The 27,937-nt window shown below is 53.0% G+C and overlaps 10 protein-coding genes across 10 annotated transcripts; 6 read left to right on the forward strand and 4 right to left on the reverse strand.

Annotated features, from left to right (window-relative positions):
• Positions 1 to 493: 493 nt before the first annotated feature.
• Positions 494 to 1,857, forward strand: SETTUDRAFT_176787 (uncharacterized protein; the record flags this gene model as incomplete). Its single annotated transcript, XM_008026047.1, has 2 exons — positions 494 to 1,570; positions 1,651 to 1,857. 2 exons carry the CDS (start codon positions 494 to 496, stop codon positions 1,855 to 1,857), a joined length of 1,284 nt encoding a protein of 427 aa, XP_008024238.1.
• A 2,055-nt stretch (positions 1,858 to 3,912) lies between these two features.
• Positions 3,913 to 5,256, forward strand: SETTUDRAFT_46943 (uncharacterized protein; the record flags this gene model as incomplete). The annotated part of the gene is made up of 2 exons (XM_008025940.1): positions 3,913 to 4,874; positions 4,949 to 5,256. The coding sequence occupies 2 exons, from the start codon at positions 3,913 to 3,915 to the stop codon at positions 4,995 to 4,997; spliced, it is 1,011 nt and encodes a 336-aa protein (XP_008024131.1). The 3' UTR covers positions 4,998 to 5,256.
• A 949-nt stretch (positions 5,257 to 6,205) lies between these two features.
• On the reverse strand, positions 6,206 to 8,891 carry SETTUDRAFT_160657 (uncharacterized protein; the record flags this gene model as incomplete). The annotated part of the gene is made up of 4 exons (XM_008026048.1): positions 6,206 to 7,027; positions 7,098 to 7,164; positions 7,475 to 8,268; positions 8,319 to 8,891. 4 exons carry the CDS (start codon positions 8,889 to 8,891, stop codon positions 6,206 to 6,208), a joined length of 2,256 nt encoding a protein of 751 aa, XP_008024239.1.
• Positions 8,892 to 9,714: 823 nt separating this feature from the next.
• Positions 9,715 to 10,395, reverse strand: SETTUDRAFT_108151 (uncharacterized protein; the record flags this gene model as incomplete). The annotated part of the gene is made up of 1 exon (XM_008026049.1): positions 9,715 to 10,395. One exon carries the CDS (start codon positions 10,393 to 10,395, stop codon positions 9,715 to 9,717), a length of 681 nt encoding a protein of 226 aa, XP_008024240.1.
• Positions 10,396 to 11,518: 1,123 nt separating this feature from the next.
• Positions 11,519 to 13,635, forward strand: SETTUDRAFT_168595 (uncharacterized protein). Its single transcript, XM_008026050.1, has 6 exons — positions 11,519 to 11,662; positions 11,712 to 11,806; positions 12,214 to 12,279; positions 12,326 to 12,414; positions 12,462 to 13,426; positions 13,474 to 13,635. Exons 2-6 carry the CDS (start codon positions 11,801 to 11,803, stop codon positions 13,524 to 13,526), a joined length of 1,179 nt encoding a protein of 392 aa, XP_008024241.1. The 5' UTR covers positions 11,519 to 11,662; positions 11,712 to 11,800; the 3' UTR covers positions 13,527 to 13,635.
• A 505-nt stretch (positions 13,636 to 14,140) lies between these two features.
• SETTUDRAFT_160660 (uncharacterized protein) lies at positions 14,141 to 14,368 on the reverse strand (the record flags this gene model as incomplete). Its single annotated transcript, XM_008026051.1, has 1 exon — positions 14,141 to 14,368. The coding sequence occupies one exon, from the start codon at positions 14,366 to 14,368 to the stop codon at positions 14,141 to 14,143; it is 228 nt and encodes a 75-aa protein (XP_008024242.1).
• A 2,384-nt stretch (positions 14,369 to 16,752) lies between these two features.
• On the reverse strand, positions 16,753 to 17,268 carry SETTUDRAFT_38856 (uncharacterized protein; the record flags this gene model as incomplete). The annotated part of the gene is made up of 1 exon (XM_008025902.1): positions 16,753 to 17,268. One exon carries the CDS (start codon positions 17,266 to 17,268, stop codon positions 16,753 to 16,755), a length of 516 nt encoding a protein of 171 aa, XP_008024093.1.
• A 1,636-nt stretch (positions 17,269 to 18,904) lies between these two features.
• SETTUDRAFT_38857 (uncharacterized protein) lies at positions 18,905 to 23,998 on the forward strand (the record flags this gene model as incomplete). The annotated part of the gene is made up of 7 exons (XM_008025903.1): positions 18,905 to 19,412; positions 19,460 to 19,622; positions 19,669 to 21,289; positions 21,392 to 21,829; positions 21,876 to 21,935; positions 21,985 to 23,866; positions 23,928 to 23,998. 7 exons carry the CDS (start codon positions 18,905 to 18,907, stop codon positions 23,996 to 23,998), a joined length of 4,743 nt encoding a protein of 1,580 aa, XP_008024094.1.
• A 657-nt stretch (positions 23,999 to 24,655) lies between these two features.
• SETTUDRAFT_168598 (uncharacterized protein) lies at positions 24,656 to 25,445 on the forward strand. The gene is made up of 3 exons (XM_008026052.1): positions 24,656 to 24,700; positions 24,825 to 24,941; positions 25,085 to 25,445. Exons 1-3 carry the CDS (start codon positions 24,688 to 24,690, stop codon positions 25,129 to 25,131), a joined length of 177 nt encoding a protein of 58 aa, XP_008024243.1. The 5' UTR covers positions 24,656 to 24,687; the 3' UTR covers positions 25,132 to 25,445.
• Positions 25,446 to 25,905: 460 nt separating this feature from the next.
• SETTUDRAFT_160662 (uncharacterized protein) lies at positions 25,906 to 27,922 on the forward strand (the record flags this gene model as incomplete). Its single annotated transcript, XM_008026053.1, has 5 exons — positions 25,906 to 26,569; positions 26,625 to 26,829; positions 26,879 to 27,161; positions 27,216 to 27,783; positions 27,819 to 27,922. 5 exons carry the CDS (start codon positions 25,906 to 25,908, stop codon positions 27,920 to 27,922), a joined length of 1,824 nt encoding a protein of 607 aa, XP_008024244.1.
• Positions 27,923 to 27,937: the final 15 nt, after the last annotated feature.

Raw genomic sequence — 27,937 nt, forward strand, 5'->3', positions numbered from 1 at the left:
TTGAGGTAAGTTGATCAGGATAGCGCTGGACGAAGCGACTAGCCCAGTGTACTCCAACCTCAGTCTTGGCGATCTGTGAGGCAAAATTGCGTATCATTGGCTGAGTAGGTGGTAAGCCTCTATCTGTTAGTCGATTGATATAGGCGATTAGGGCCTGCTCCTGCTGTGGGTGGAGGAGCTGCCGTTTTTGGCCACCTATCGCGCGTGAGGCGTGTAGGCCTTGGTGTCTTCGGGTAAGCGTAGATCGAACAACACTATATTTTTTTGCAATATCTGTATACGAAAAAGGCTCATCAGGTCCTAGGGCATTAATAGCTGCAAGCGCAGCCTCAATATTAGCCATGGTGGTGGGGATACGACGCGTTGAGGTTGAGGTGGTTGTAAGGCGCGCGCGCACTTTGTGGTGGGGCTAGTTAAATCACAACGCGTCCCCCGCATCGCCTCTCAGTCCCAGGCATACTTACAGACACACTCTTATTCTGAGCAGACAAAAATGTCGTCTCGAACCAGACATTCGACAGCTCGGCCGACTCCCAGTCGTCAGTCGGTCGCATCCACCCCAAGCCGCAATGCCAGCGCAGACACGCTCCCGCCATACAAGAAGCCGTCGCACCCCCTCGATGCTGAGGCGACCCGAGCCTTGCGTGAACTGCAAGGACGCAGTCTCAATGAGGTCAAAACACAAAGCAAGCAAGCTGCCGCCGCGATTGCTGCCTCTGCTGAGAATATCAATGACATGCTGCGTGATCATGCCGAATACATGGCACGACGGAAGAAGAAGTGGGACGCGGGCAAGAACCTGGAGGACAAGGACAAGGAGGAGCGCGAGATGGAGGAATTGCGGCTGAGGGTTGACGAGGCCACTGCAAAGTTGGAAGAAAGCATGCGTGCTGTTATCGACTCAGGTGTTGCGGCGCAGAGGATCGACGACATGCTTGAATGGCTGAGAATCAACGCACCCACGACGCTCGAAGACGAATACCGCACCCAGATGACGCAGCGGCAGTCCCAAACGCAGGCAGACAGCCAGCGGCGGCGGCGCACCCAACATGAGGATAGCGACGGAGACATTGACATGGACGAGGGTCCTACGCCCGGCCCAACGCCTCTGGATGGGTCGCGCATAGCCCTTACCGGCACGAGTGAGTTGTTTGCCTCGCGCATCCAACGGGATAAAGATGCCTACACGTCGCTCTCTCTTACTGCGCGCTACGCCCGCAACAATGACTACCGCGACTTCAAGCGATTAGTGCACGATGCCAAATACGGTGACCATGGCCCTGTCTTGGGCCATGAAGACACTTGGTTCACCGAGGCTGGATCGCCGGCGCCAGGCATAACCAACAGAACAGAGGGCGGCGAGTTTGACGACGACGATGATATTGTCGTGGACCGAGCGACCATCAGCACGCGATGTCCGATTACATACCAGCAGTTCAAAGAGCCCTACTCGAGCAACAAGTGCCCCCATACGTTTGAGAAGAACGCGATTCTTGAGATGATTCGGCACGGCCCCCACCGAGTCGGTCAACACCGAGCTGTAGATTGTCCGGTTAGCGGGTGTATGCAGGTAAGGCCAGCAGCTCCTTTTGCTTTATTTGCTTATGATACACGACACCGATATCTGCGGACACTGACATGGTCGACTAGATGCTCACCGAAAAGGATGTGTACACTAACAAGGTGCTCATTCGCAAGATCAGGCGCATGCAAGAAGCCGAACTTGCGGAAGCCGAAGAAAGTTCGGACGACGAGAAGCAAGCACCTCGTTCGGATACTCAGCCGCAGCCAGCCTCAGCACATAAGGTTGAGGACTTGGAGGATACAGGCGTTAGCGATGGAGAAATGTCAGCCTGAAGCTGACTGAGTCATGTTCCGGCACGGAAGAAAGCATTGATACCCGCAGATGTGCAATGGATAGTCGGTCAATATATGAGGCGTACAGAGCTGTAGCAGGCTGCGTAAGTGCAGCGCCACATTCGCTTGCAGGTGATTGACAGAACTTTGATCGCACAGGAGGCATGCCCAAGCAAGTCATGTACTAATTGCCCGCAAAGGTGGTATGCAAGGGAGGCGCTGGAGTTGGCCCCTCCACCTTCCGACGCTTCCCCGGATAAGCAATCCGGATTTTCCTTTTTTCCTCGGACTTGGGCTCGGAAAAGGCACGTGCAAGCATGGGCAAGAGAGGCGCCCCAGTTTTCGCCCGGTCTAAACACGACTCCCGTGCTTATCGTCAGAAGCAAAGGTCTACGGCCGCGGATACCTTCGGGCCTGCAGAGCGCGCATGTATGTACAGAAGATACAGCCGCGCAGGGCAGAAGAGTGGTTTTCAACGTCACTGCGAGGGTGCATAAGACGCTGCGTTTGGCCGAGATGACGTTGACGGCTTTGGGCGGAGTCGGGCGAGCGAAAATGGCGGTATACACACGAGGATTACCCAAGGAGCCAAAAAGCATTCTACATAGGTGCCATGCGCGGCTCGCAAGAACGACGCACGGTTGCGGTTCACAGGTGTCGAAGACAAGCAGGTTCCGTCGGGAATGCGAATTGAGGTCACACTGCCTGCGACCTAGCACCGAACCACTGTACAATGATGTACCGCTACTGCTACTGCTACTACGACATACTGCGACATGGCGAGTTGGCTGGCATGTGACAAGATGCGCCGTTGCCGCCATGCTTGGACTGGCTAGAGACGGCGCCTACGCGAGACGTCATTGCTCGTGACCGCAATGACGGCGGTTCCGCACGCGGTGCAATGGAGTCGGACGGAGGGAGTGCGTGCCTGAAGATCGCGCTGGAGCCCCGAGCCGGATGGACGCAAAGGAGCCGAAAAGGAACCCTTGAGAGGCAGTCGGACATGGGATGGAATTGCACCGCACCAGCGACATGAGCGCCTTTCGCTCGTGCTGCTCCGCCGTGCCCACGACGGTTGTGCAGTAGCAACGGCATCAGCGCTCAACAGATCAGGCGCGCTTGATTGGACCGGTCCCGATGGCAACGCGTATAACATAGCAGCCACTGCGTCTCAGTGGCTCAATGGAGGCAGCATTGGGATTGGGATGCGGGGAAATGGCAGCCAACCCCTCAATCCATGGCCCCCGATCGACTGACTGGGCGGGCTTGCGGACAACAGACGCTCATGGTGCTTTTAAACAAACTTCCTCACGGACGGCCCCAGCCTCGTCTACCACTACTACCACTGCTCCTTTCTCCGCCTGCTCAACTCCAGCACTGCACCGTTGCAGGCTCCCAGGGCGTCCATCGAGGGCACGTCCGCAATAGCACCGCACCCACTCAGCCCGCCAGACCCACCCCCCACTCGTCCGCTCCCCTACTTTCGCGCATCGGCTCTCTCCGCACAGACGACACAACGTGCCAGGTACGCCCCAACAACCCTCTTTTCCTCTTCACCGTCACTTCAAGGCCCCTAAGTCTGATGGCGCCCGCGGATACGATCGGAAAGAGGAGGGCCATGGCACATGGCGGCCTTTTCGCCCACACGCCGCCCACGTTTTGGTGTGCGCCTGATGCAAAGCCTACATCGATGTCGTAGCCCGCTAGCCTTGGCCATGTCCACGGCCGCGGCGCACACTGTCTGGAACTTGTGTCCTTGGCTGAGCCTCTTGCCGTGGCCTCGAGCCGCATACGCGCATCATGTCGCGGTTTCGTTGCTGAAACGGATATAGAGTCAAGACAGCCGTCTCTTTTGTCCGCTTTCTGACCTCGTCTTCACTTCCCTCTTGCTTTCCCATTTTGGTCATTCCAGCATAGCGCAGCATTATACCCCGACCTTGCAGTCACTCTTCCATTGTCTCTTCATTCACACACACGCCCTTGAAATCACCAAACTGAGCGCTGTCACTGACGACTGCCATGTCAACCACCACAGCCACCACCCACAGCTTTAAGATGCCCGCAGCACGCGCTCTCGAAAACGCAAAGCAGTCTTCGGAAACTGTATTCAGCGACGCATCCTCCGCCATGTCCAAAGCCGCCGAGAACCCAAAGAAGGCCACTGCAGACTTTTTCCACACACCTTTTATGCGGGCAGCGCTGCCCTTTATAAATGGCGGTCTTGCTGGCATGACGGCTACAACAGTCATCCAGCCCGTCGACATGGTCAAAGTGCGTCTACAACTCGCCGGAGAGGGCGTCAAGACCGGCCCTAAGCCCACACCAATCACAGTTTTCCGCGACATTGTTTCGCAGGGCAAAGTGCTAGATCTCTACACTGGACTCAGCGCCGGTCTCCTGCGTCAAGCCGTCTACACAACCGCACGCCTCGGATTCTTCGACACATTCATGAAGTCTCTGAGTGCGCGCGCAAAGGAAAACGGTACCACGATTGGATTCAAAGAGCGTGCGGGTGCGGGTCTCGCGGCCGGTGGCCTGGCAGCCATGGTGGGCAACCCAGCGGACCTGGCGCTCATCCGCATGCAGTCCGACGGCCTGAAGCCCGCAGCACAGCGCGCAAACTACACATCGGTGATTGACGCCCTGGTGCGCATCAGCAAAGCCGAAGGCGTAACCCGGTTATGGGCCGGCAGTTACCCGACGGTCGTACGCGCTATGGCGCTCAACTTTGGCCAGTTGGCCTTCTTCTCCGAGGCCAAGCAGCAGCTGCAAAGCACCAGCCTGTCGTCGCGCAGCCAGACGCTAACCGCCAGTGCCATTGCCGGCTTCTTCGCCAGCTTCCTCTCGCTGCCCTTTGACTTTATGAAGACGCGCCTTCAGAAACAAACCCGAGCCCCCGACGGCTCGCTCCCCTACAAGGGCATGTTTGACTGCTTCAAGAAGGTCGCCAAGGAAGAGGGCTTGATGCGCTTCTACCGTGGCTTTGGAACCTACTACGTCCGCATTGCTCCTCATGCGTAAGTTTTTTTTTCCCCCGTCTCCCTGAATTCGAGTATGAATGGATAGTCCAACTAACCTGGATTGATTATAGCATGGTAACCCTCATCGTGGCCGACTACCTCGGTTTCATTACAAAGTAAACCAACCAAAGAACAATGATAGAAAGAAAGAAAGAAAGAAAGAAAGAAAGACAGAAAGAAAGATAAATGTACCTACCTGTTTTGTTTTATCTATAGGAGAAAAAACAGCAGTAGTACTCTCTCGCAATCTGCCATCTCTCTCTCTCTCTCTTTTTCCAGACACACCTCTGCTGTTCCTCCAATACAACGAACATGTCAGACCGGAGACCAAACTAGAAAGAGAGAGAGAGAGCGAGACCCCCCTTTACGAAACATACACATATACATACACACGCCCTTTTTTCTGGGAGTGGAGGGGGGACATTCTTCTTCTTCTTCTCGCTTTTTTTTTTTACTTACGCTTGTCGTATGAGATCACGTCATTCCTCCTCCTCCTCCTCCTCCCACATTCTTGTACGTAAAACCGACAACAACAACAACAACAACAACAACAACAACAAAAAAAGGCGCGTGTCGTGTGCGCGGAACCCCCCTTACCCACTCTCGCCCAGGTGTCCTAGGGTTTGGTTTCCCCCCGCGCGTTTTTTTTTCTTTCTTTCTTTCTTTCTTTTTTCGGGTTTCTTGTTGTCTATTTGTTTGTTTTGTTTATCTGGCGTTTTTATGTATTTTTTTTTCTTTTTTTTTCCGAATCTGATCTGTGATCTGACCTGATCTGATTTGATCAGTGTGGTTTTGGGGTCATATTTACGTATTTCCATGTTATTGTTTGGTTTAGGGATTCGGGGGGGGGGTTTCGAGTCAATTCAGGTCAGATTCAAATTCAAATTCAATTTAATTGCTATGTTGTGTTGTGCTATGCTAGACATCCTGCCTTTTGATTTTACTGCTGCTGCTGCTTTGATTGATTGATTGCTGCAACTCTTCTTATCAACGTCGCTGTTGGTTTGCTAGAAACATATACAATGGTTTAACCGACTAAGTAAGTAGTGCTGCTGTTACTCGACGTGAATTTTGGTCTTGTTATCCGGTTCTATCGGTAATGAGTTGTTCGTAGACATGACATGTCACTATGAGGTGTTTTTTCAGACAACGATTGGGCATGAATCATAATTAGTTGCTGTTCTAGAAACACTCTTCACAACAGGTAGCGAATCTTCAGCACACGTGGATGCTCAAAAATACTTGATACTTAATTCACTTCCTCACAGGTATACAACTACTAACCTCTCTGCTGCATTCTCTCCACAAACCACTAACCTTTACAAATCCTACCTCCTCCCACCACCAATATCCTGACCCAACCTGTATCCGCTAATCTTCTCCCACTCAATCTTCTGCCTGGTAATAGGCAGCTGTCTCCGGAGCGACTTGAAGGCGCCCTCGCTGAGGCTGCCAAACGCCTTGTTGAGATCCTCCTGGTACTTTTTTTCCTCGGCGGCAATCTTCTTGATCACGTCGGGCCCGGTAGCCCCGCTGCCAGCGCCAACACTGACCTCCTTGGTGGTAAGCAGGCGCACGTTTCCGTCTTCGTAGTAGTGCACGTCGACCTTGACGCTGCCCGTGATGGTGCCCGCGGACGTGTCGTAGATGTAGGAGCTGCGCCAGCGCCCGTTCCAGTAGTTTGTGGGCGAGTACTTGTTTGCGACGGTGAGGATGGCGAAGGATGACGGCGACGACGGGACCGGGTACACGCCGTGCGACGACTTGGGGTAGTGTTCTGCCGTGTGCGCGCTCAGGGCCTTGTTCAGGCTCTTGCTGGTGGGGGGTGTTAGCAGGGGTTCGGCCTGGGGAAGACGTCGTGGGGTCCCAACGTACAGAAGTTCGTCGTTGGAGCTTTCCACCACGTGGCTTTGCACTGCGCTCGCCTTGCCCGTCGCATGGTCGAAATCAAACGAGCTCTGCGTGTCGATGTCGTAGTACCGCCCGTCGCCAAGCGAGTTGTACTGGCTGACGAGCACCTCGGTGCTGCCGCCTGGGAGCTTGGTTGTGGTGAATTGCTCCTCGTTGTACTTTTGAAACGCGGGAGAGAGCTCGTTCTGGACCGAGTCGTCGCCGAGGATCGACTTGATTGCTTTGGTGACGTCGGCGAGCTGTGTTGGCTGTTAGCGGGTGTGGTGACGGGAGCTGCGCGGGGCAGGTTGCCAAAGGGGGGGAATGTACCTCACCCGGCGGCGCGCTGTCGATGAAGGAGGAGAGGGCTTCTGTTCGTGACATGTCTGCGGTTGGTCTACACAGCACAGCAATTGTTCGGCGTAAGGGTGAGGTTGCGGGCGCACGTCGAGGGCGGAGGAGCCAAGTGGGGTCCAACGGGGGTGCAGGGGCCAGCTCACTTTGTTGTACGCGCGCATAGCGGAGCCCCGGAGACAAAACAGACACTTGATAGTGACAAACATTATTGATGGGTATCTATGTCAAGTCAAGCAAGCAACCAGCCATATGCGCCGTGTGCTTCCGGCTCATTCTACCTTGAACGCCACGCTAAAAACAATAACACCTACTGCACATTTTCATGAGACCAGGGCATGCCGAGCAGCTACTCGATGCTCATCTTCATCAAGCCATCACTGGTGTCAGTCATACCTTGGAGACCTATCCTCTTAGGGCCCAGTGTGGGCGTCATACTCATACTGCCTCCGCTATTTGAGCGCTCCCCATGCGAATGGCCACTGATGGAGGTTTCCCTGCCGGACTTGGTGGTGGTGCCCCACAAACTTCCATCTCGTTGCGCAGGCGACTGCGAGATGACTGGACTATTTTGAACACTAACGCCTGGTGAAACTGCACGCCGCTTGATCGAGGCTTCGTCAAAGTCGTCGTCTCGTCGGCGTTTGTTTGACTTCTTGAGCGCTTCCGCTGCTGTCGGGGGCTGCATCGGGCCAGGAGTGGATGCCCGAGACGCCCCGCCGTTGGCACCCATCAACGGCGAGTCCATGCTCATGTCTTCACTCATGGCTGATGACTCGCCTCGCGGGAAAGATGGTGGCGGAGGCGTGTGTGCTGCACGTTGGTTCCAGAAGCCATTGCTGGTCGAGCTGCGCCCAGTACTGTGCAGACTGCCAAATACGCCAAACAGCCCCTTGGTGGTTGCATTGTCCAGGCTCATGCTGCTTTCGTCGCCTTCTTCAGGCACCCCTTCGAGGGGGCCGTCTAGCCCAGGCACAGCGGGGAGAAGGCTAGGGGACGACTGTGCTGTGACCGAGGTCCTTTCCTGGTCCACGTCGCTCTCTCTTACTTGCCGAATGATTTCGGCTTCACGACGAAACTCGCTGTCCACAGGAGCGGCCTCTTCAAACAGTTCAGCCTTGATACGGCCAAATTGTCTCGATTTGGGCTGGCCAAGTTAGCATGCTCGGTTTCCAACAGAGACAGAATGGCACGTACAAGCAAGTTGCCTCTGCGAGTGACAGCCCGTCTCACCACACCGGGCGTCTGGGGTAGATTGGCAGCTTCGTCGCCGCTGTCGTTGCCAGACGAAATGTGCAGGTCGTTGGCAAAGATGGACAGGCTCTCCCGCCGCGAGCCTGCCTTGCGCATGGCGGCCTCGCGGGCAAAGTATCCCGTGTCTTTGCCGTTGGGCGGCGATGCTGGGCCAGGACTCGCCATGGAGCTGTGTCCGCTGGCGGAGCTCGAACTCTTGCGGCTGCGCCCCTTGCGCAGTCTCGCGCGGTGCATGCTTGCAAAGCTTGGCTGTGCGCCTGGCGAGAAGAGATTTGCCCAGATGCCGTTGTTGCCTGTGCCGAGGCCCGGGAACAGGACATTGGTTTTGGCTTGCGGGGTCGTAATCATGGGGTCGTCGTGGTCGTCCGGGTCTAGCGGATCCATGTCGTCTGAAGAGCTGCTCGAGTCTTCGGATCCCATCATGTTGATGCTGCCCACGGAGCTCGACGGGGCCGTCCTGTCGCCGTGGCTCCACCCGCCGGCCTGCAGGCTCACGTTGGGCGATTCCATCAGCATCGAGTTGGACCGAGGCTTGCGGGGCGGTATCTTGATGCCCTTCTGGGTAATGGTGGGCGACGAGTCGGGCGACGACTGGTCGGGGAGCGTCGAGTGATGGAGGTTGGTGCAGGCGCGCGAGAACTCTGCGCCGCGCGAGCGTCGTGGCAATACTGACCCGGGCGACGCATACGTGTTACGTGCATCTAGTTGCGGTGAGAGAGGCACACGCGCAGCAAACTGTGCGGGGCTGGGCATATGCGACTCTCTCGAGGGCATCTGCAGCGACAGGCCTCTGGAGAGGAAGTCTGGGCGGCGAGGCGTGCTGGGACTGGCATTGATGGCCTGGTCGTCCTTGGACATGCGTGCGGGCTCGCGGAACTTGGGCGATGGGTCGAGACGGGGTGCGCTGTCCGAGAGCGACCGTGCTTTGGGGGACTGCATCTTTGGTGGTGTTGTCACGGCCTGCGAGCACGAGTGCGAGTCCATGGCCGCGTCCTCGCCGCCGTCGCATCGGCTATCCATGGCGGCCGTCAGCATTGCGTCCAGTGGGTGCGGGTGGTTTGGCAGGGCGACTGTCGAGACTCATTCTACTAGCGACGCGCCGTGGACAGGAATGAAACTGCTGCATAAGTATGGCCCCGACGCTCGACGTCAGTGTCGCCTAAGCGGGGCGCTTAATCACGCCCTCTCGTCACGTGCGCGGCCCCGTCGTGCGCCTGAATTCACTGCGGTGCCATCCATGTTGGTGGTGACGCTTGCATTGCTCACACATTGCATCTGCATGCGCGTCCCCTGAGCGCCTACATCGTATACGCCTACACACACCCCTCCCGCCATGCCGCTAAGAGCCCACGATGCCCGCTACCCATTGAATGTCCTCCCATGTTGCCTCCCATATGTTGTGGACAGCCATGATGCGCTCCCTGCCGTTGCGCCTCATGGTGCCAATGCACCGGCACATACGCCCTGGCTGCAGCAGCCGCCGGCCGTCATACTCAAACAGCTGCACCGCTTTCCACATGGCTGCATCATACACGCCCTGGATGTACGGGGGCTTGGCGTGGAACACATCGCAAAAAGTAAAATACTGCTGCTTCTCCGTCCGCTCCGAGGCAAGCACTCGCGCGTACAGCTCAATCATCACGTGCTGTCCCGACTTGGCTGCTTGCGAGCTTTGGTTGATCGCCTCGCCGATCCGAAAGCATGTCCTGAGTAGTGTGTTTGACGAGAGCCCTATGATAGGCGAGCGGTCGCGAACTGCGCTGGGAAATAAACGTCTGACAATGGGCTTCCGAGCCGCTGCACGTGTCTCATTGCCATCTGCAGCCAATAGCCGTGTACCCAGAGTGACGGGAGAGACGAATTTCTTCAAGGTGTTTTGGGTGCTGCAGACAGCAGGCGCTTCCTCAGGCGTGTTCCCGTGGTAAGGTTCGATGAGATGCCCCTGGCTATCATCGCTCTTGTGAGACTTGACAAGTGAGCTTGAGACACTGTGCGGGGCATCAAAACAAGTTCCGTCCATGTCTGAGGCCAACCCGAGTAAGTCGTCGTCAGTGATATCAAAAGTGTAGTCATCGCCGCTGTCAGTTAAATTGCTGTTGTTTTCTTGGCTGAGCGGCTTGCAATGACCATCTGACAGTGCACGAAGCTCATGGTCTTCCCCGAGATGCAGCAGCGGAAGATGCGAATCCTCAGCATATGGCGCATCCACAACATCTTGGCTAGCCGTGCGTTCTGTTTCTGCGTCAAAAATGCTCCAAGGGGGCACACGCGACACATCTTCAGGATAAGCAATGCCTTGGTTGACCAAGACATCGCTATTGGTAACTGGTGCATCCGTGTCTGAGTCATGAGCAGCCGCGCGAGTTTGGGTGCTGTACATGTATAGCGCAGCCTTGACTCTCGATACTTTTGCATTGCCTGCAGTTTCTCTCACGCCAAGTTCTTCAGATACAAGCTGCTGAGTCGAGGCATCCCTCCGTGACTTCTCGCCGTGCGTCAGTCTTCGCCGCTTCCGCACAGGCTTGGTGGGGATATGCGAATGACGCTATTGCTGCCTTGATCAGGAGGAGCCTGTCACCCCGCAGTGGGGGCTGAGTAAGGAAGGACGCCGCAGCCGGCGCGTCGTGACTTCCCCCCCCCCCCACTCTCACGAAACTTTGGGCGTCAACATCTCGCAGCGTACCGGCGTATTATTATTCTGTCCACGAGCCTCATGAATACATGGCGTGATGATGCCATGACCGACATGGTTGCGGGCAAGCATGGTGACGATGCGTGAGGGACCCAAACCGCCTTCATCCATTACCTACTGCTGCTGCTACTTGTGTCTCTTCACCGGCCAGACTAACATGAAGCCTGCAGACATGCTTATCCACGCCTAGTTTCGTCTAGCTTCACTGCCATCAACCATCAACCTATCCAGCTCTTGACGCCTGAATCTTCGTCGGCCGCATCTGCCCGGCCATGCCAGAGTCCACCAAGAACAGCCAGCAGCCAGCGACGGCGGCACAACCCAGACGTTGCCCGATATCTAGGGTTGGGCAGCACAGTCGAGCCAGCCCACCTCGAGAAGTTTGCACCGCGCTCAGCCTTACCAGACAGTCCGGCGTCTACAGACAACATCCTCACTCGATAGATCCCAAGCTCCGCGGTCCTGCAACAGCCTTCTTCTCTGCATACCCCGTCAAGCTCGCCAGCACGTCTTTCCGAGCGGCCCGATATCGTGCTATTCTTATCTGTAACACCGGCCATCTTCCTTCGACCTGCATCCCACGTTTCAAGCCGTGGTAACAAAACCCATCGCCCATCTGCGCAGGTCTGTTGTAACAGCAGAAGGAATATTTCACCTGAGAAGGGGCTGCTTTTTCTCCACGCAATCGTAGCAGAGCTCCGCCCTCGCGCTTCCCGTGAGGCGATCATTGCACATGCCGGTAAGCCAGATTTATATTTTCTGCGTACAAAACCACCACCAGGCCGTGACTGCGGCCTCTGTAAACAGCTTTCCCCCGATTCCCCATTCCTGCTTGAGATTATCCTTCCCCGCCCAACCATGATTCCCAAGGACCCCAAAGTCGATGCTGAGCCGCTTCTTGATGGCCAGTTGGAGCGTCGACCTTCTGCCCGTCATCGCTACTATTCCTGTGGCCCTGAAGCGCTGGCCTCTCCCCGGCAGAGTGTGTCTAAACCAGGAAAACACAATGGCCGATCCTCACGCGCAGCAATTCACCACCACAAAGACCCCCAAGCCTATGCAGAGTTGCCGATATTTGAGAATCCTTGCCCCATATGTTTCTTGGACCACTATAACAAAGCACTAAAAGCCTGGCTTCGGCAATAGAAACACGCATTCTCGGCCGTCACGGTCCAGATTGACCGACTGACGAGCGAGCAATATGAGGAGAATGTAAGCGTCACCGTCTTGCCCGCGTCTTCCGTGCTGACTGGCCTAGGATATTGGTGGAGTCGTGGATCTGATCGAGGTTATCCGTATCCAGGCATCTGGACCGACCGAAGCAGCTCGAGCTTTGCGCAAGAAGCTGTAGGTTAGGACTCTGCATGGCTGACACCGCTTTAACACCAATGTAGCAAATATGGCAACGTACATCGCCAGATACGCGCTCTTGTCCTACTGGATGCATTAATTCAAAATGCCGGCACGAGGTTTCAGAAGACTTTTGCAGACGAGTCACTGTTGGAACGACTTCGCATCCTAGCCAGGGACGATACAGTCGACCCTGATGTGCGGCAGAAAGCGAACGTCCTATTTCGCGGATGGGCCGTGGAATACAAAGGAACGCCTGGTCTCGAACGAATAGCGGCACTCCATAAAGAACTGCCTCGCACCAAACGTCCCCAGCCACAGCAGTCTCGCATCGTTCGGCAGCAAGACGCTGAAGCGGCTCGCGAACGCGAAGAGCACTCACAATCTCCCCCCAGGAATCGGCGACCTGAACCGCCTCATACATCGTCTTCAAAGATGAGTACGCCCATTGGACCAGGTGTCAGCGCCCCTCTTCCCAGCTCTTCCATATTCAAGAGGGACAAGAAGGACAAGAAGGCCAAGCGACAGCCGTTCAACCTGGAAAAGGAGAAGGGCCAAATGCTCGAAACTATGGCAGAGGCCAACGTTGCTAGTGCTAACCTCTTGAACGGGTTGCAACTCATCAATCGTGAGCAGCAGCGGGTCAGTGAAAATGCAGAAGTCATGCGTCGTTTCGAGACGTGCAAGCAACTCCGCCGTCAGATTCTGCGCTACATCCACCTTGTTGAGTCGGAGCAATACATAGGCGGTCTCCTTAACGCGAACGACGAGCTAGTCAAGGGCCTCATGGCGTTTGAAATTATGGACAAGAGCATCGATGATGACAGCGACAGCGATAACGAGTCGGGCAATGTGTCTGCTGCCGAGTCGGCCATGGCCCACATGAGTGTGAATGAATCTGCCCCGCCAAAGCCTCCACGACCAGTGAGCATTCCCATGCCCAAGGCTCGTGTGGAGCCGGAGAGTGAACCTGAAGAAGACGAAGATGATCCATTTGGTGACAGCAACGGTGAGTGTACCAAGACTGATATTCTAGGCATGTCTAACATTCCACAGCCATCAAAACGCCGTTTGTTGAGAAAGGCCAGCCAACTTGGAGGGATGTGTAGCATGTGTGACAACGTGATGCGAAGGCCATATTTGCGGCAATCATCGTGTTTTGCGGATACCCTTTCCTATGGGTTCGTCATTTAGCTAGATATGATAAGGCGCGACAAATTGATCAGCTACTTTTACTTTGTCTTTTGATTTGCTTCTGCTTTTGAGATGCTGTCAGAGCCTATAGCTTGAACGTGCGGCGTCAGCCACGTTCACTGCCACGCGGGCGACGTCATCTTTGCTAGCGCCGGCCTGTCATTGGCCTAGCGCCACGCGCAGCAGCATTGGCATTGAAGCAGGGCTGAGGCCTTGGAGACGGTTGAACGACTGTCTTAATCTCACTTTGCCCCCTCCCAAAGAACGACTTTACACCTCCCACACCCCATCTCATCCTATTCCGCCACCCACCCACCCCGTAAGCCCCCCAGACGCGCCCTGGCGCGCAGATAAAAGGAGAAAAGCAGCATGCTAACCAACACCCCAGCGCATCTCGATCGCATCCACTCCCCCCCATCGAATCCTCGTATCCCTAGGGCACTTTCCACCCCAGATCTTCCCCTTATCCGACTATTCGCCGCCAACCCCTCAAAAGTCGCGAGATATTTCCCTCTCGGAGTCTTTTTTTCTATTGTTCGCTACGATGCCTTCCTCGACCAAATCCTCCATCTCGTCCACCGCTGGCTCCATCGTCAAGCCCCAGGGCACAAAGTGCAGCTGCATTAGCACCGACGACTGCAGTTGCTGCTGCATTCCCTGCACCGTCATGTAAATCGAAGACTATTCCCGCGCGCATAATGTCGCGTACTCGATGAGGCGGACAAGGCGCTGCGTTGGGGCGCGCGCAATACGCCATGGTGACACGATGACGGACTACAATCGTTATTGATAATCAGGGTGTTTTTGGGGGTCGGCTGTTTTGAGCGAAGCATACGGGGGCAATATCGCTGTGAAGAGGGAGTTTATTTTTTTTTGCGGTTTTCCTTTGGAGTTGAAGCGGGAACAACGCGGTCTTTCCCACTGCCTATGGCGTGAACGGGGCTTGCATGCAACTCATAGCAAAATGTCAATATTTGGTATTTTTTTTCTTTCTCATGTTTGCGCGGTTGTATTTGCATAACCTGCTTGAATGCTACCATTATACATATTAGACGTCTGATCGTTTTTAGAAGTTGAAATCTAGCGCTCAAGCGGAGCGAGGGGTGGGACTCGATGTACACGTCGCGGTTGTGAGGCTGGATTTTACAGCGTCGCGGAAGTTGGGTGTTTGATATGGATTGCTGATGGATTGTTTGGAAGGAAGTGCGAGGTTCTGTTCCGCATGTCTTTTGTGTGAGTGTGTGAGTGTGTGTGTGTGTGTAAATGCATATAATTCTACCCGTATTGATACTCCCACTTTCCCACTTTCGCATTAAACTTTCTCATTGGAAAAAATAGCAAAATACGGACGTCTCGATTCTTTGGGGGGGGGGGACACGGAATCTGGCTAGCGCACAACTTAGGTACCCTAGTGAAGTGAAGTGAAGTAAAGTGAAGCCGATATAAAAAAAAGGGGTATAATAATCAGCACTATTATTGTATTCACCTCAGCGCCTCGGTTTTACCGTGGGGTAAAGTGTGGAGTGGAATTGAAGGGGTGGTAAGATGAAGACAGGGGGGGATAAAGGGACTCTGGGACTTTTGCTTTCGTATGCTGAAGGGAAGTTTGCATGGCTGGGTTTGTCTTTCAGTGTGCGCTGATTACATGTGCGTCTATCCATTCATCTATCCATGCTTGCCTACATACATACACACGAACGAAGTAGAAGCGGGATCTGTCACTTGTGTGCTACGTAGCCATGCAACTCTGTACACAAGTATATGAATTTGATTCCCTGTATCATGGTTTAACCACCACTCACATACCCACCGATCCATCTCCCATCCATCCACCCACTTAGCCAGCCAGCCAGCCATTCAGTTAATCACATTACTTTCCATACACGTACATGTACACTTTAATTTCCTCGCCGTGTTAAAAATAGCATTGCAGTACCGCACCTAGTCCGAACGAAAGAAAAAGAGGGAAAATGCACGGGTCATGAATCCTACAGGGCTATCTACACCTACGTACATGTACATGCAAACATACAGACGTAGGATGCGCTAGTGCTAGTGTAAATCGGAGATTTGACTTGTGCCTAGGTAGATGGATGGATGAATGGATGGATGGATGTAGGAGCCGAAAGCGGCGTGGTACAAGTACCCACCGCAGTGAGTTATATGGAAAATGGTATTTTTTTTTGTCTTGATATGATTTGTCTGGCTTTTTTTTTTCGTATTCCTCTTCTCGCGTCCCTTTCCCCTCAACCCCCAAACCCCCACACCCATCTTTCCCCCCCTCTCTTTTCCGAACCCCCCACTCGCCTGCCCCCGCAAACGTACATTGCATAATGCAGGCAAAAGTTGCGCTCGGCACTTTTTGCCTAGGCTGGGCGCGTGGCGAAACACTGGGCGATGGGGGGGGGAGTTATTAGTAGATGTGGATGAGATCATCTGATGTGTCAGGTCATATTTGCAGAGTACCAAGGCGGGTTAAGAAGGGTCGATACATTAGATGAGTAGGTTTATTTCCGGGGTTTGGCGTGCTAAAGGTGTGGGTGTGGTTTGTGGGTCATGTGGTGTGTATATTGAAACCGAGTTTAGCAACATGGAAAACACGGTGTATGGAGCTAAGTAGTAATATTGTATCTAGGCAGTTTTAAAGCCTGAAAAAAACAAGAATAAGAACAATGCCTAGTAAGATGGTTTGCCAGCTTGTGCAGGCCAAACAAATGGTGATGGTGGTGGTATAATGTCTACATGTCTCCAAATTCTCTCTCTCTCTCTCTCTCTCTCCAATTGTAACCGGGAACGAAAAAAGTATATGGTATCATAAATATGGGGGGCAAAAGAAGCAGATTAAAAAGATGGTGGACTCCAAGAAAGTAGGTAATGCAGGAAAGATCGCTCCCATGGCGAGGCGGATGCCTCTTCTCAGTGGTATCATTACTTTCGTGTCCTCGGGCGATGTCGTCGCAAAGGAGATGTCTTTGGAGGCCTCGTCAAGAGGCTGTGTCGATGGTACGCAGGGCTTGGGACGTCGCCGTGGTATAGTGGACTTTTTTCTCTTCAGGCCAGCTGCATCGTTGCCTCTGGAGCTGGCGTGCACCGCAGCGCTCTTGATTCTTTCGCTCGGGTCTAGGCGTTTGCTGGAATCCTTCACTTCCCGACGCTGGTGATGATGGTGGTGGTTTGCGGGACCTTGTTGGAGAGTGGCAGGCCTTTTTCAATGTCGCGCATCTTGTTGGCGTTCTTGCCTGGGGGCGGCGAGTTGAGGCGAATGCCAGTGCGTCGGTTTTCACGAACTTGCTTGTTGTCGACAGCCGAGCGGCCAGTAAAGCGACGAGAGGCACGACGGATGGAGGCGCGAACGTCCCATTGACGCTTCTTTGCGAGCCACCAGAGCACTCCGGATACGACTAGATGGTTGTTAGCTGAAGATTCTTTGAGAGAAAAATCGATAGACATACCGGAACCGAGAACGACGACAACAGCAACTACAATAATAGCTGCAATGGCACCGCCGGAGAGATTGAAAGCGCCCTTTGATGATCCCGCAGCACCAGCATCGCTAGGATCCTGCGGGTTGTCGCTGCCCCCATTGTATCCTGGAGGAGGGAGCTGGGCCAGGACCAGGAGAGGGAAGAGGGACGAGAGGAGGAGAGGCCCGCTCATGGTGTTGATGTTGGTGGCAGGATGCGGCGTCGACGGAGAATTGATTGAGTTATGGTGACACCAGGATGGCGTGAAGGACGTTCGATCAGGTGGATGGATAGCTACAACTCGCTACCAGGGCCGAGGGCACGTCTCTATATTTGCATGGCTGCGTGCGCGACTCTTTTACCCAGGCCAATACCTTCTCCATTGCTAATGGCATGCCCCGCTGGTCTCAGGGCTGCTCGGCGGTTAGTAGTGTGCGCCTGAACGGTCGGCCGGGATGGCCATGGGCAGAGCCCATCAGGCCATTTTCTTAATATAGCGGCATTGGCGTCGATTGCGGACGGGCTTGGGAGGATGAGATGCGCGGATTGGCAGGGCGTTGATGGGGCGAGGGCGCGTAAACGTGGTGGATGGACATCACCGTGCAGCCGCGGCACATGATTGGCCGGGCCCTGGTCACAACCGCCCGGCTAGCAATGTCGCCGCACCCTCTCGTTTCAGGCATGCCAGCCAGCAACAACTCTCCCTCCTCCGCTATACGCCCCGCTACTGTGACAGCAGCCCCGCCTCGCAGTCGCTGAAGCCCGTAGCAGCCATGCATTCTTGCGCCGTGCCCGGCCCTTGACGGGTACTCCGATCCTGACTACATCAGAACGCGCCCGTCCCGTCCTCGTACAACGCCGTGGAAGCGCTTTATGCGTACACTTCGACGGCCTATGGTTTGTCCAGGACGGGGCTATTCGCTGGCATGCTGGGCGCTGGTTGCTGGCGGCATCGACTCGTGGTTTCGCAAAGCGCAGTCGGTGAGGCCGTAGCATGCAGCTGTCTGTGGCAATGAATCTCCGGCATACGTGGGTAGTGGGCGTTAGCCACCAGCGTTGTGATGAGCGGTCTTTCGGCGGCGAAAAACGAACAAGATAAAAACAAGTTTATAAGAGCAAGGATTAGCGATAGGACGCTCGCAGCGGGAGCACTGATGAAGGTGGATGCCCGCGTGGAGGTGGTATTGTGAGCTATGACTGATGCATTGAAGGCTGCTCAAGGTCACGTGCGTGCTGCTTGGTACGCCCTAGTCCACGGCAGGCGTCTGAAGGTAACAATGCAGAGTAACTTCACAATCGCCGTTGGGATCTTCAGAAAGCTGTGCATATCTTGCAATTTCCAGGGTTGAAGCAGAGCTCTCTGCAGACGCACTGTTCAGATAGCTCTCTCAAGTACAGGGCAAAGCGGGATTGATATGAGATTATCAAGACAGATGCAATGACAGACCGGGATAGGGACAGCCTCGAGGTGAAGGCAAGCATCTTCTGCACCAGCCGCAGGTATCATTAGACCCGAAAGCAATTTCATCCCCTTATTTTGAGTCTCTCTACTCATTTTCAGGGCCGTCCATATGTTGCGGTCTTGGCCAGCCATAGTGCGTCATCAAAGGTCAACGTGCCTTCCTCACATCTATGCAAGAAAGCGCAAAGAGAAAACAACCCCACAAGCTTCGTCTCCGCTCCTCCTGCCACCCAACCTCACTTCCACATACTCCAGCCCAGCCCATTCCATTAAGCAATCATAGCTGCCTGTTACTTTCACTATCCGTTGCATCTCACCTTCTCCCCTCCGCATCGCAACTGCCGCCATACGACTTCACTCACTCACCATGGCCGAACAGGCTGCTAGAGGAAACCAACCTGTAAGGGAACACAAACCCTCACGCCTTCGTCATGAAGTTCGAGTGACTCCAAATGGCGATGAGAGGGAAGATCAGAGTCACCTTGGTCCAATGCCTCACAGCGATACCGTGGTCCCCGAGACACAGCTTGATGACACCAGATGCCTTGACGACAATATACATAGCGATGAAAACGAGTCGGACTGTGATCAGAATCTCATGAGTCCGAATTCACGCGCCACTTTGAAGGGTTTTGTGGTGACTCCAAAGGCGAACCCGATTGACACTGACCCATGCATCTTCAAGTCCTTAACCAAGGAACTTCCAGGACTTGATGGCGGCTCGGCTCCCTCCTTCTCAAAGCCGCATTATATTCGAAGATCTATGCAGATGCCAAAGACAATCACTACACAAGGTGGGCTTGCTGGACCGCAGTCTGCTACTACCACATTGGCATCATTCCAAGATCAAGCGAGGCGCAAAATGGGACTCAATGGTAAGGATGTTGCCATTTTCTAGTTCATACTACTCACGCTTACATAGTGCTTGTTGCCGCTACCAACCCCACGAGCATCTCAGTTCGAGGCTTGCCACACAGCACACAGGATGCGCAGTATCGTACACGCGTGCAAGAACCCGAAGCATCCAATGCATTTTCTCGACTCCCAACGAACGACCGACACGACGAAAAGGCTGGTCATTTCGGGTAAGAATCCTGGCCAGGCTATGAAGAACGCCACTGACAAAGTCAGTCCGATGCAGTCTGGCATAGGACCTGGACTTCCACTGCCAGAGCGTGCCATCGAACGAAACAACAGGACAAAAAAGAGTGGCACAGCCAACAAAGATGGGGACAATGGCAGGGATCTACCATCTCAGCAGCACGGTGGACCGTTGAATCACCAGCCAACCAATGTCGCTGGTCCTATCCAACACTTTGGCGATATCAATGAAACTGTACGCGAAATAATCCCCGATCCGCAGATCTTGCCTTCTGTTGAGGTACATAACGACCAGCCACGCGTCACTCCCGAGAACAATATGACGTCGGCTTTCGCTACCCATGATCCCAAAGAAATCAGCTTAGGTTACCAGGTGCATGAGTACCAAGCCCAGGAACAAAATCATGCTGAGCGTCAGACGAAATCATACAGAAGCACCCAGGAGATATCCAAAACAACATCAGCTGGTCTGTTGAATAAACCTTCGCAGCGGGCATCTTCAATGTCTACTTTGAAATCCGCATCTGTTGCTACTGAGCAGCCGCTTGACTTCAATTCAGAGCAGCAGTGCTTGCGAGTGGAATACAGCCAAGACATGATTCCTCGCCGCGAGCAGAACAGTCTTCAACACCCAGCCACGATTTCCCCAAAGGAGCCGCATGATGGAAATTTGCCATATCCGAATGGAACGCCAGGTGACGAATATGCATTTAGAGGGCAGTCACTTTCGTCAAATACACATGCGACCTCCGCACGGCCCGAGGCACGAATCAAGAAACCCGAGGAGATATTGCATCGAGTATCAGGCCATGCAGGGCCCAATCGCGTAGTCAAGCCACCAAGAAACTCACGGGCAGAAAGCAAATCTGCTCCGCAAAGGTTCCACGCGTCATACATGTCACCTAATGTCAAAAGCTCGGTTGAAAGCCTGCTCCTAGCGTTAGAAGCAGACAGTTTTCGGAGAGATCATGAACACGACAAAGAGTCTGAACATCAAAAGGAAAAAGTTTCTATACTCTGTGAGCAGCTGGATTTCCAAAAGATGATTATTGAAGACTGCAAAGATCAGCGAGAAAAACTGCAGAATGCACTGAAAGGTGTGACCGACAAAGCCAAAACTAACCAGAATTACTTGGAAGGTCTTCACAAGGACTATGAAAATTTGCGCAAGTCAATGTTATCGACCAAGGAGAAAGACAAAAAGGCACTCAGAGCAACTATTGCTGAATTTGAGGACGAAAAGCAAAAGCTGAGGCATGAATTCGAAGATGCCGCGACCAAACTCCTCGAAGGCCAGAGGAAAACGAAGGCAGTCGCGGAGGACCTGTTTTCACAGTTGGAAGTAGCTAACGCAGCAAAGAAAAGCCTGATGGAGAGACTGAATCAACTGGAAGCTGCGTACGCAAGAGAGCAGAAAAAACGCGAAGATGCTGAGAGCAAACTCCTGAGTGAGTTTCACCATTTGCAACGTCAAGCCAATGACGATTCAACGACTGTTATCAATATGCTGGAGTTGCTACACACTTCAATCGAGAAGGCTGCTACGGGCGACTGTCCGGATAGCAAGATCAAAGAGAGTCTTGATATTCTGAAGAGCTTACAGAAAACACCTCCCTTGAAGATACAGGATGTCCAGAAGGTAGAGGGAATGGTGCGCTTGGTGCAAGAACGGCAAGTAATAATCAAGCCTAGAGGAACACGTCGCGCTAACATGTAAGGCAGCATGAACTCAGGTCTGGAAGACCTTTCAAAGGCAATTATGAGCTCTGTACCATCAACTGCAGATCTCCAGGCGTGCATACAGCAACAACTACAAGATTTGCGCAACAAAATGATGAATTATGAAATCATTGTTGCGGAGAATTGCAAGATGAAAGAATCGAGCAGTGCTCTTACAATGCAACTAGAGGGCCAGAAACAGGAATGTTGTCGTCTCAATGAGCAAACGGAACGCCTACGACAAATTGAGGTTGATTTGAAGGTCCGCTGCAGCGAACTGGAGCGGGATCTGAACGATTTGAGAGCTGCAGCTCACTCTTCTCAAACCGACATTTCAGAATTGGAAAGGACTAACACTGATCTACGCCGAAAGCTGAAGGAAACTGAAAATGACCTAAAGGCAGCTAATGTGAAGATCAGCAAGGCTGAAGAGTCGCGAAAAGCCTCAGAGAAAGAAGCAGCAGAACACAAGGTAACGATCATGCTTCATTTCTTGATACAGTCTTGACACGTTACAGCATCGTTACGAGGTATCTCAGAAGCAGCTGGAGAGCATAGTTCAAAAACAAGCAGACGAGGTAGGAAGACCAAATTCATGGGGGCTAGTCTGCTAACTCGGTCTTGTAGAAGCGAAACACCGCGACGATTCATGAGACACTTTCGGAAGAATACATAGTGAAGCTAGGCGAAAAGGAAAAAGAGTTCAAGAGCCAATTAGATCGAATCAAGCTCGAACGCAACGAGAAGGTCATAGCCATCCAACAACTGAATGAAGACCTGGCTATTGCAAACGACCAGCTGGATCAGCTCAGGAAGAAGACCAAAGATCAGCAAGATTCGCACGATGCACTCCAAGCACAAGCATTGCAGCAGCACACTACGATGTGCCAGGAAGCAGATGAAAGAATCTCTCAATTATGTCAAGAGGCCCAGAATACCTTGCAATCGACACAGGACAAGGTCGCGACTCTGGAGAGAGAGAACCAAACTCTACTCTCTAGACTCGAGAAAGCTCACACAAACGAAGAAACTATGAAAAAAGTCGAGGTATCACTGTCTGGAGAAAAGCATCGCTTACAAGAGGAGATGACCAAGTTGTCCTCTGCTATCCAAGCCAAGGATTTGGAAATATCTCAGATCCGCGCAGATGCCGACGACGAGAATCGCAAAATCATCGCGCAGTATGGGAATGATATCGAAGACTACAAAAGCCGCTTATCCGAGACAAGTGCAAAGCTGAAAGAGCTGGAAGTGAAGGCTATACTGTGGGAAAATCTGAACCAGGCCAAAATTTCGGCGGCTCCAACGGTGGTTGAGTCTGAATTACTGGATGTTGAAGCTGAACGCCGCCATGGACTTGAGAGAGCCAAAGACCAAGATGCTTCAAGCAAACGGCACGATAACCATGATACAAGTCAAAGTCTATTCTCGTCCCAGCCTGATCAAAATGCTCGTGCGCCCAAAGCGCGAAAGAAAGTGAACCGCGAAAATCAGTCCGTCATCGAGGCTACCCAGACGCAAATTGACGGTCTTCAGTTTCCTGGATTGATCCATGACGAGCTCTCACAGACTCAGGTTGTTGATCCGGATTTATTCGCGACCTTTCTCAGGGACCCACATGATGTTCCTCGCCTCCAAGAGGATAGGGACTATTTCTCGGCTTTGAACTATACTTTTGACTCGGTTCCCGAAACCCAGGATCCAGGAGCTTTACCACTGTCCCAACAATTCTTCACAGAAAGGCTGGGTCAAGCTGCAGAAAAGGATCCCGAGCGTAATTCCTCAAGTTCTACTGATTTCAGTACCGTTACATCAAAAGAGCTGGCGCAAATGCAGAAAGAGGTGGAACTGAATTCAACATCAAAAGTCCGTGGCCACGAATGCGTGTCTGCAAATGCTAAGCAATCTTCCGTTACCATGACACCCGGGCCTCTTCACGCAGACGGGATTTCTGTGGGCAGCTCTTGTTCATCTCAACACCAAGAGCGACCAAGATCACAGGCTAACACGGCATCTCGAATGATGCCTCCTCCTAGCAACATTCCAAGCCAATCCCAAAGTCCCGTTGCATCTCGAGTGATCAGGATCAAGCTTCCAAGTAACCGTGAGAAGCTTGGTAGTATCATTCAGGGGTTTGATAAAAGCGTTCCTTCAGAAAAGCGGAAACTTCCCACAAGTGAGACTAACAGACGTACGACCTCGAAGAAGCAGCGTAAACCGGTTTCGCCCATGTCCGCTGTTCCCTCGCCTGGTTCACCAAAATATTCCCCGGGCCCATCCACGGGATTTATTGCCGGATCACGTTCAAGAGGAAGCGGTAAATCGAATGCGAAAAGTACCCCCACAAAACCGACCCGCGGAAGACCCCAAGGTAGCACCTCCAAAATCCACTCTGGCGTTCCCACCCTTGTCTCATCGGATGCAACTTATCCCTCTCTCCAACTACGCTTTTCACCAACGAATTCTGCTTCCTCCAAGCGTCCCCTCTCTCGAGTCACACGAAGCAACAGTAAGCGTCATACCTAGTGGTAAATTTCAAGAGTATCATGAAAACTGACCAGGTGATATAGGCAGGAACGGTACTGCATTTGGAGACGATTTCAATGACCGATTCAATGAAGAGCTAGGAGGATTTCATTGACTGCCCGTAATCTAATAGCTAGATGCGCGAAAATGAGTGTCATATTTGGAAGCTTAGGCGTGACCAGAGCGTCATTGCGCCATCTGAATACCTTTCGGGGTATTTCAACAGCAGCATGTTGAGACCTTGCCCCAGTCGCCTATCCGAAACAATCATAACAGTGTGATATCGTGCGCTACGTCCAGCAACCATGTTTTCAGCATCTTTGGCAATACTGCTATGAGGTATTTGTTCGACACTGAGTCCGCATGTCTTTATGAATCTGGTGCTGTACTCATGTGCGAAAACAGTCTAATCAAAGGTACTTGGCGGTAACAATCTAGACGGTATAGCTAGTAAACAGTGATATAGAATATCAAATAGCATGACATCGCCAATGGAAATTCTCTGGCAGATACTGAGCGTTAGTGGAAAGCATGGCGGTCAATGAGCTACCTCAGTCTGGAGCAGGGTATATTAGAAGGTATCTATAGGAATTCAGGATCAAATAGGTTCAGGATGTGTTAGATTGGACAGTGATGAATGCGGAGCGAGGCGGAGAAGCAATCGCCCAGCGGCGGGTGAGACCTCAATCAACGCTGATTGGCTGTTGGGCACGAGACCGCAGAACTTCGGCTTCGCATCATCAAACCATCCACCTTGGACACCACCACCATTGACGTCGCCACGACATAGATTTGCGCGTCGCAATGGCGAAGAAAGGTAAGTCTAGCCGTCCATTGTTCAAGTATATCCCTTGTCGCCGCCTTATCGCTTCGCGAGCCCACTGACAACCCCACGGCGACGCCGTTTGCACTGTACATGCGCTGACAGCAACGCTATACAGCAAAGTCCCGTACCATCATGGTGCGCCTCATTTCGATGGCCATGACAGGTTACTACCGAACAATGCAAAGACCGCGCACCCATCAACCTCTCAGTATGCTTAAATACGATCCTATCGGTACGACGCCCACCACCAATGTCCATCACACGATAGCGGCTTCCGCTCCCTCTTGAGTACTACACATCATTGCCCATGAGGAAATACCCCAGGGAAAATACGTGCGCAATTTGGTGGTTGGATGATGGCTGATAAGCTGGCAGTGCGGAAACAGGTACTTTTCCTGGAAGCAAAACGCGGCAAGAAATAACACCTCCAACGGGTCACGATATGAGCGCACGCGATAAAACAGTCATATTTCTTGAGGCGAGCAAGTGGACTGAATTTTCGTTGAGGGCCACGATAGGCGGCCAGAGTGGATTACCAGCCGCACAAGACGCGGGACTCGGCAGCCACAAGACCCATCTAGCTCTCCCAAATCCCGTGTTACACGGCACAAATATTTGTACACATACGCAGCAGTTTTCCGCATGGGCCGGCGTTAGCTTCAGTGTACAACATACGTCAGACGACACGTCCAAAACAAGACGCGCCTCTTTTCATGATTGAATCCATGCATTTCTCAACCTCGCGATTCCCACGTGCTCAACTACTGCTCCACAATTATTCTCTTCATCTCCCAGCCCCAGTACCGATTCTCATCTCCGAGACATCGAGACGAGGGCGACCGCCAAGATCAGAGCTCCGCTCCGCTGCTTTCTTTGCCTCTTGGCTGGAGCTAGTGTGCACGACAAGCCTCAATCACTTGGTCGGCTTACCTGACTGGGTCTTTCCGGATTCCGGATTGCTTGGACTACGTAAAACGAAGGCTTGCGCTATGCCCCCATTACCCCATATGTGGAAGAGCCAAGACTGGGGTTGAAAATGCCTGGGAAGAGCAGACTGTACATAAACTTGGCTTCGTAGTGCGCCCTGCTATGCATGCCGAGGTATTGGAAGTGCACTCTTGTATAAAATGACGCTGATCGGCTGGGGGTTTGGTTCCTGTTGATAGAATTCTCGTTGACTTTTTCCAACTGCGGAGATGGACTCCAAAACGTCAAGTGAGAAGCGCTCTGAGCAGTCTCCAGACACCCGCATCGATGATGTCGATTATTATCCGTCCCGAACCTCGCCACACAACTCGATTGAGCAAGAAAAGTCAGAAAATGGACCAACGGGCGTTCTAGGTGCATTCTCGAGGCTAGGTAACTTGCCAGAATGGGACGTCCCCGGACATGGTCTTCTCCAAGGCAAGGCCCTCAACAACGCCATCGCCTGGTGCTCATGCCTTGCCTTCCTCATGTTCGGATACGACCAAGGTGTCTTGTCTGGTGTCCTTACCCTTGGTGACTTTCAACGCCACTTCCCTCTCATGACATCTCGCGAGCGCCAGAACAACCTGTGCTGGCTCGATGCACCTACCAACACCGTACCCGACCCAAGCATGTGTACCGGTAGCCCGAGCATCCTCTCAGCTGCCGTTGCTGTATACCAGATTGGATGCTTCTTAGGCGCGATTCTCATCCTGTTCTACGGCGAGGTCTGGGGCAGGAAGAGCAGCAGCTTTTGGGGTAGTCTTGTCATGATCATTGGAACCGTGCTCCAGGTTGTGGCAGGAGGTATTAATGGTGGCAATGCCGGAGCATATGCCGTGCTTTGCATTGGGCGCGTTGTAGGAGGAATCGGCAATGGCATGGTTACAGCGAGTAAGTCCAGTGCTGAGATTGTGACTTTTAGTGTGTGAGACTGACAATTATGCAGCAATTCCCACCTGGCAGTCTGAATGCGCGAAACCTGAACAGCGAGGCCGATTGATCATCACATCTGGAGCGGTCATTGTGGCCGGTGTCATGATCTCTTATTGGGTCACGTACGGATTTTATTTTGTACCTTCTGGCGAAAGCTACAGCTCGGTCCGCTGGAGGTTTCCAATCATGTTTCAGTCACTGTTCACTATTCTCGTCATGTACGTAAACCCTTCTCTGGTTATCTAGAGTGAGCTAACATTCTCTCAGGATTGGTCTTCTATTCCTACCAGATTCGCCACGTTGGCTGGTCATGCGTGGACGTCACACCGAAGCCCGCCACCTCCTTGCTCGTCTCGCAGGCGTACCTGTCGACTCTGAGGAGGTAGATACTGAACTTACGAATATCAAGGATGCGCTCGAAGCACAGAGCAAAGATGGCCCATTCAGGATGAAGGAACTCCTGCACAACGGCCCCAGTCAGAACCTTCGGCGTACACTGCTGGGCGTCGTGTCGCAATTCTTTCAGCAGATCAGTGGTATCAACCTCATTGTATTTCTGAATCACTTTCCAACTCACAGTGAAATGCTAACACTCCTCATGTAGACTTACTATGCTACCTACGTCTTCGAAAACTCGCTCGGATTTGGTCCGGACATGTCTCGTCTTCTATCTGCCTGCAACGGCACAGAGTACTTCCTCGCAGGTCTGATAGCGATTCCATTGATCGAACGCGTTGGCCGCCGGCGGCTCATGCTCTTTGGTGCCGCAGGTCAAATGGCCAGCATGGCCATCATGAGCGGCATGACATCCACGGCTACGGCAAACGAGTTTGGCGCGCCCGTTCTCGAGCCAAAATACGGCATTACAGCCGTCGTTTTCATGTTCGGCTTCAACACTTTCTTTGCCATTGGCTGGCTCGGCATGTCATGGCTGTACCCGGCTGAAATCACCAACCTGCGCATCCGCATCCAAGCCAACGCCCTCTCGACATGCTCAAATTGGATCTCCAACTTCCTCATTGTCATGATCACGCCGCCGGCTTTTGCCAACTTGTCGTACAACACCTACACTATGTTTGCCGTCTTCAACGCAGCGATTATCCCTAGTGTCTACTTCTTCTTCCCGGAACCCAAGGGCCGCAGCCTCGAGGAGCTCGATGTCATTTTTGCTAGTGCAAACCAGCACGGTATCAACCCGGTGAAGCAGGCAAAGAACATGCCCAAGCTGGTGGGCAGAGAGCTGGATGTCGAGATTGCGAGGTACTTTGGCGGCGATGTGGAAGAGGCTACCAGGAGGAGCAGTATACCTAGAGCTGAATGATGAAC

The sequence above is a fragment of the Exserohilum turcica genome, assembly GCF_000359705.1.
Source record: "Exserohilum turcica Et28A unplaced genomic scaffold SETTUscaffold_16, whole genome shotgun sequence".
Lineage (NCBI taxonomy): Eukaryota > Fungi > Ascomycota > Dothideomycetes > Pleosporales > Pleosporaceae > Exserohilum > Exserohilum turcicum.

Coding starts and splice junctions, on each gene's coding strand:
- SETTUDRAFT_168595 (XM_008026050.1), top strand. Junction 12,280..12,325: donor GCGAGCAATATGAGGAGAAT/GTAAGCGTCACC, acceptor TGACTGGCCTAG/GATATTGGTGGAGTCGTGGA. Junction 13,427..13,473: donor TCCATTTGGTGACAGCAACG/GTGAGTGTACCA, acceptor AACATTCCACAG/CCATCAAAACGCCGTTTGTT.
- SETTUDRAFT_168598 (XM_008026052.1), top strand. Junction 24,942..25,084: donor GCTTAAATACGATCCTATCG/GTACGACGCCCA, acceptor ATAAGCTGGCAG/TGCGGAAACAGGTACTTTTC.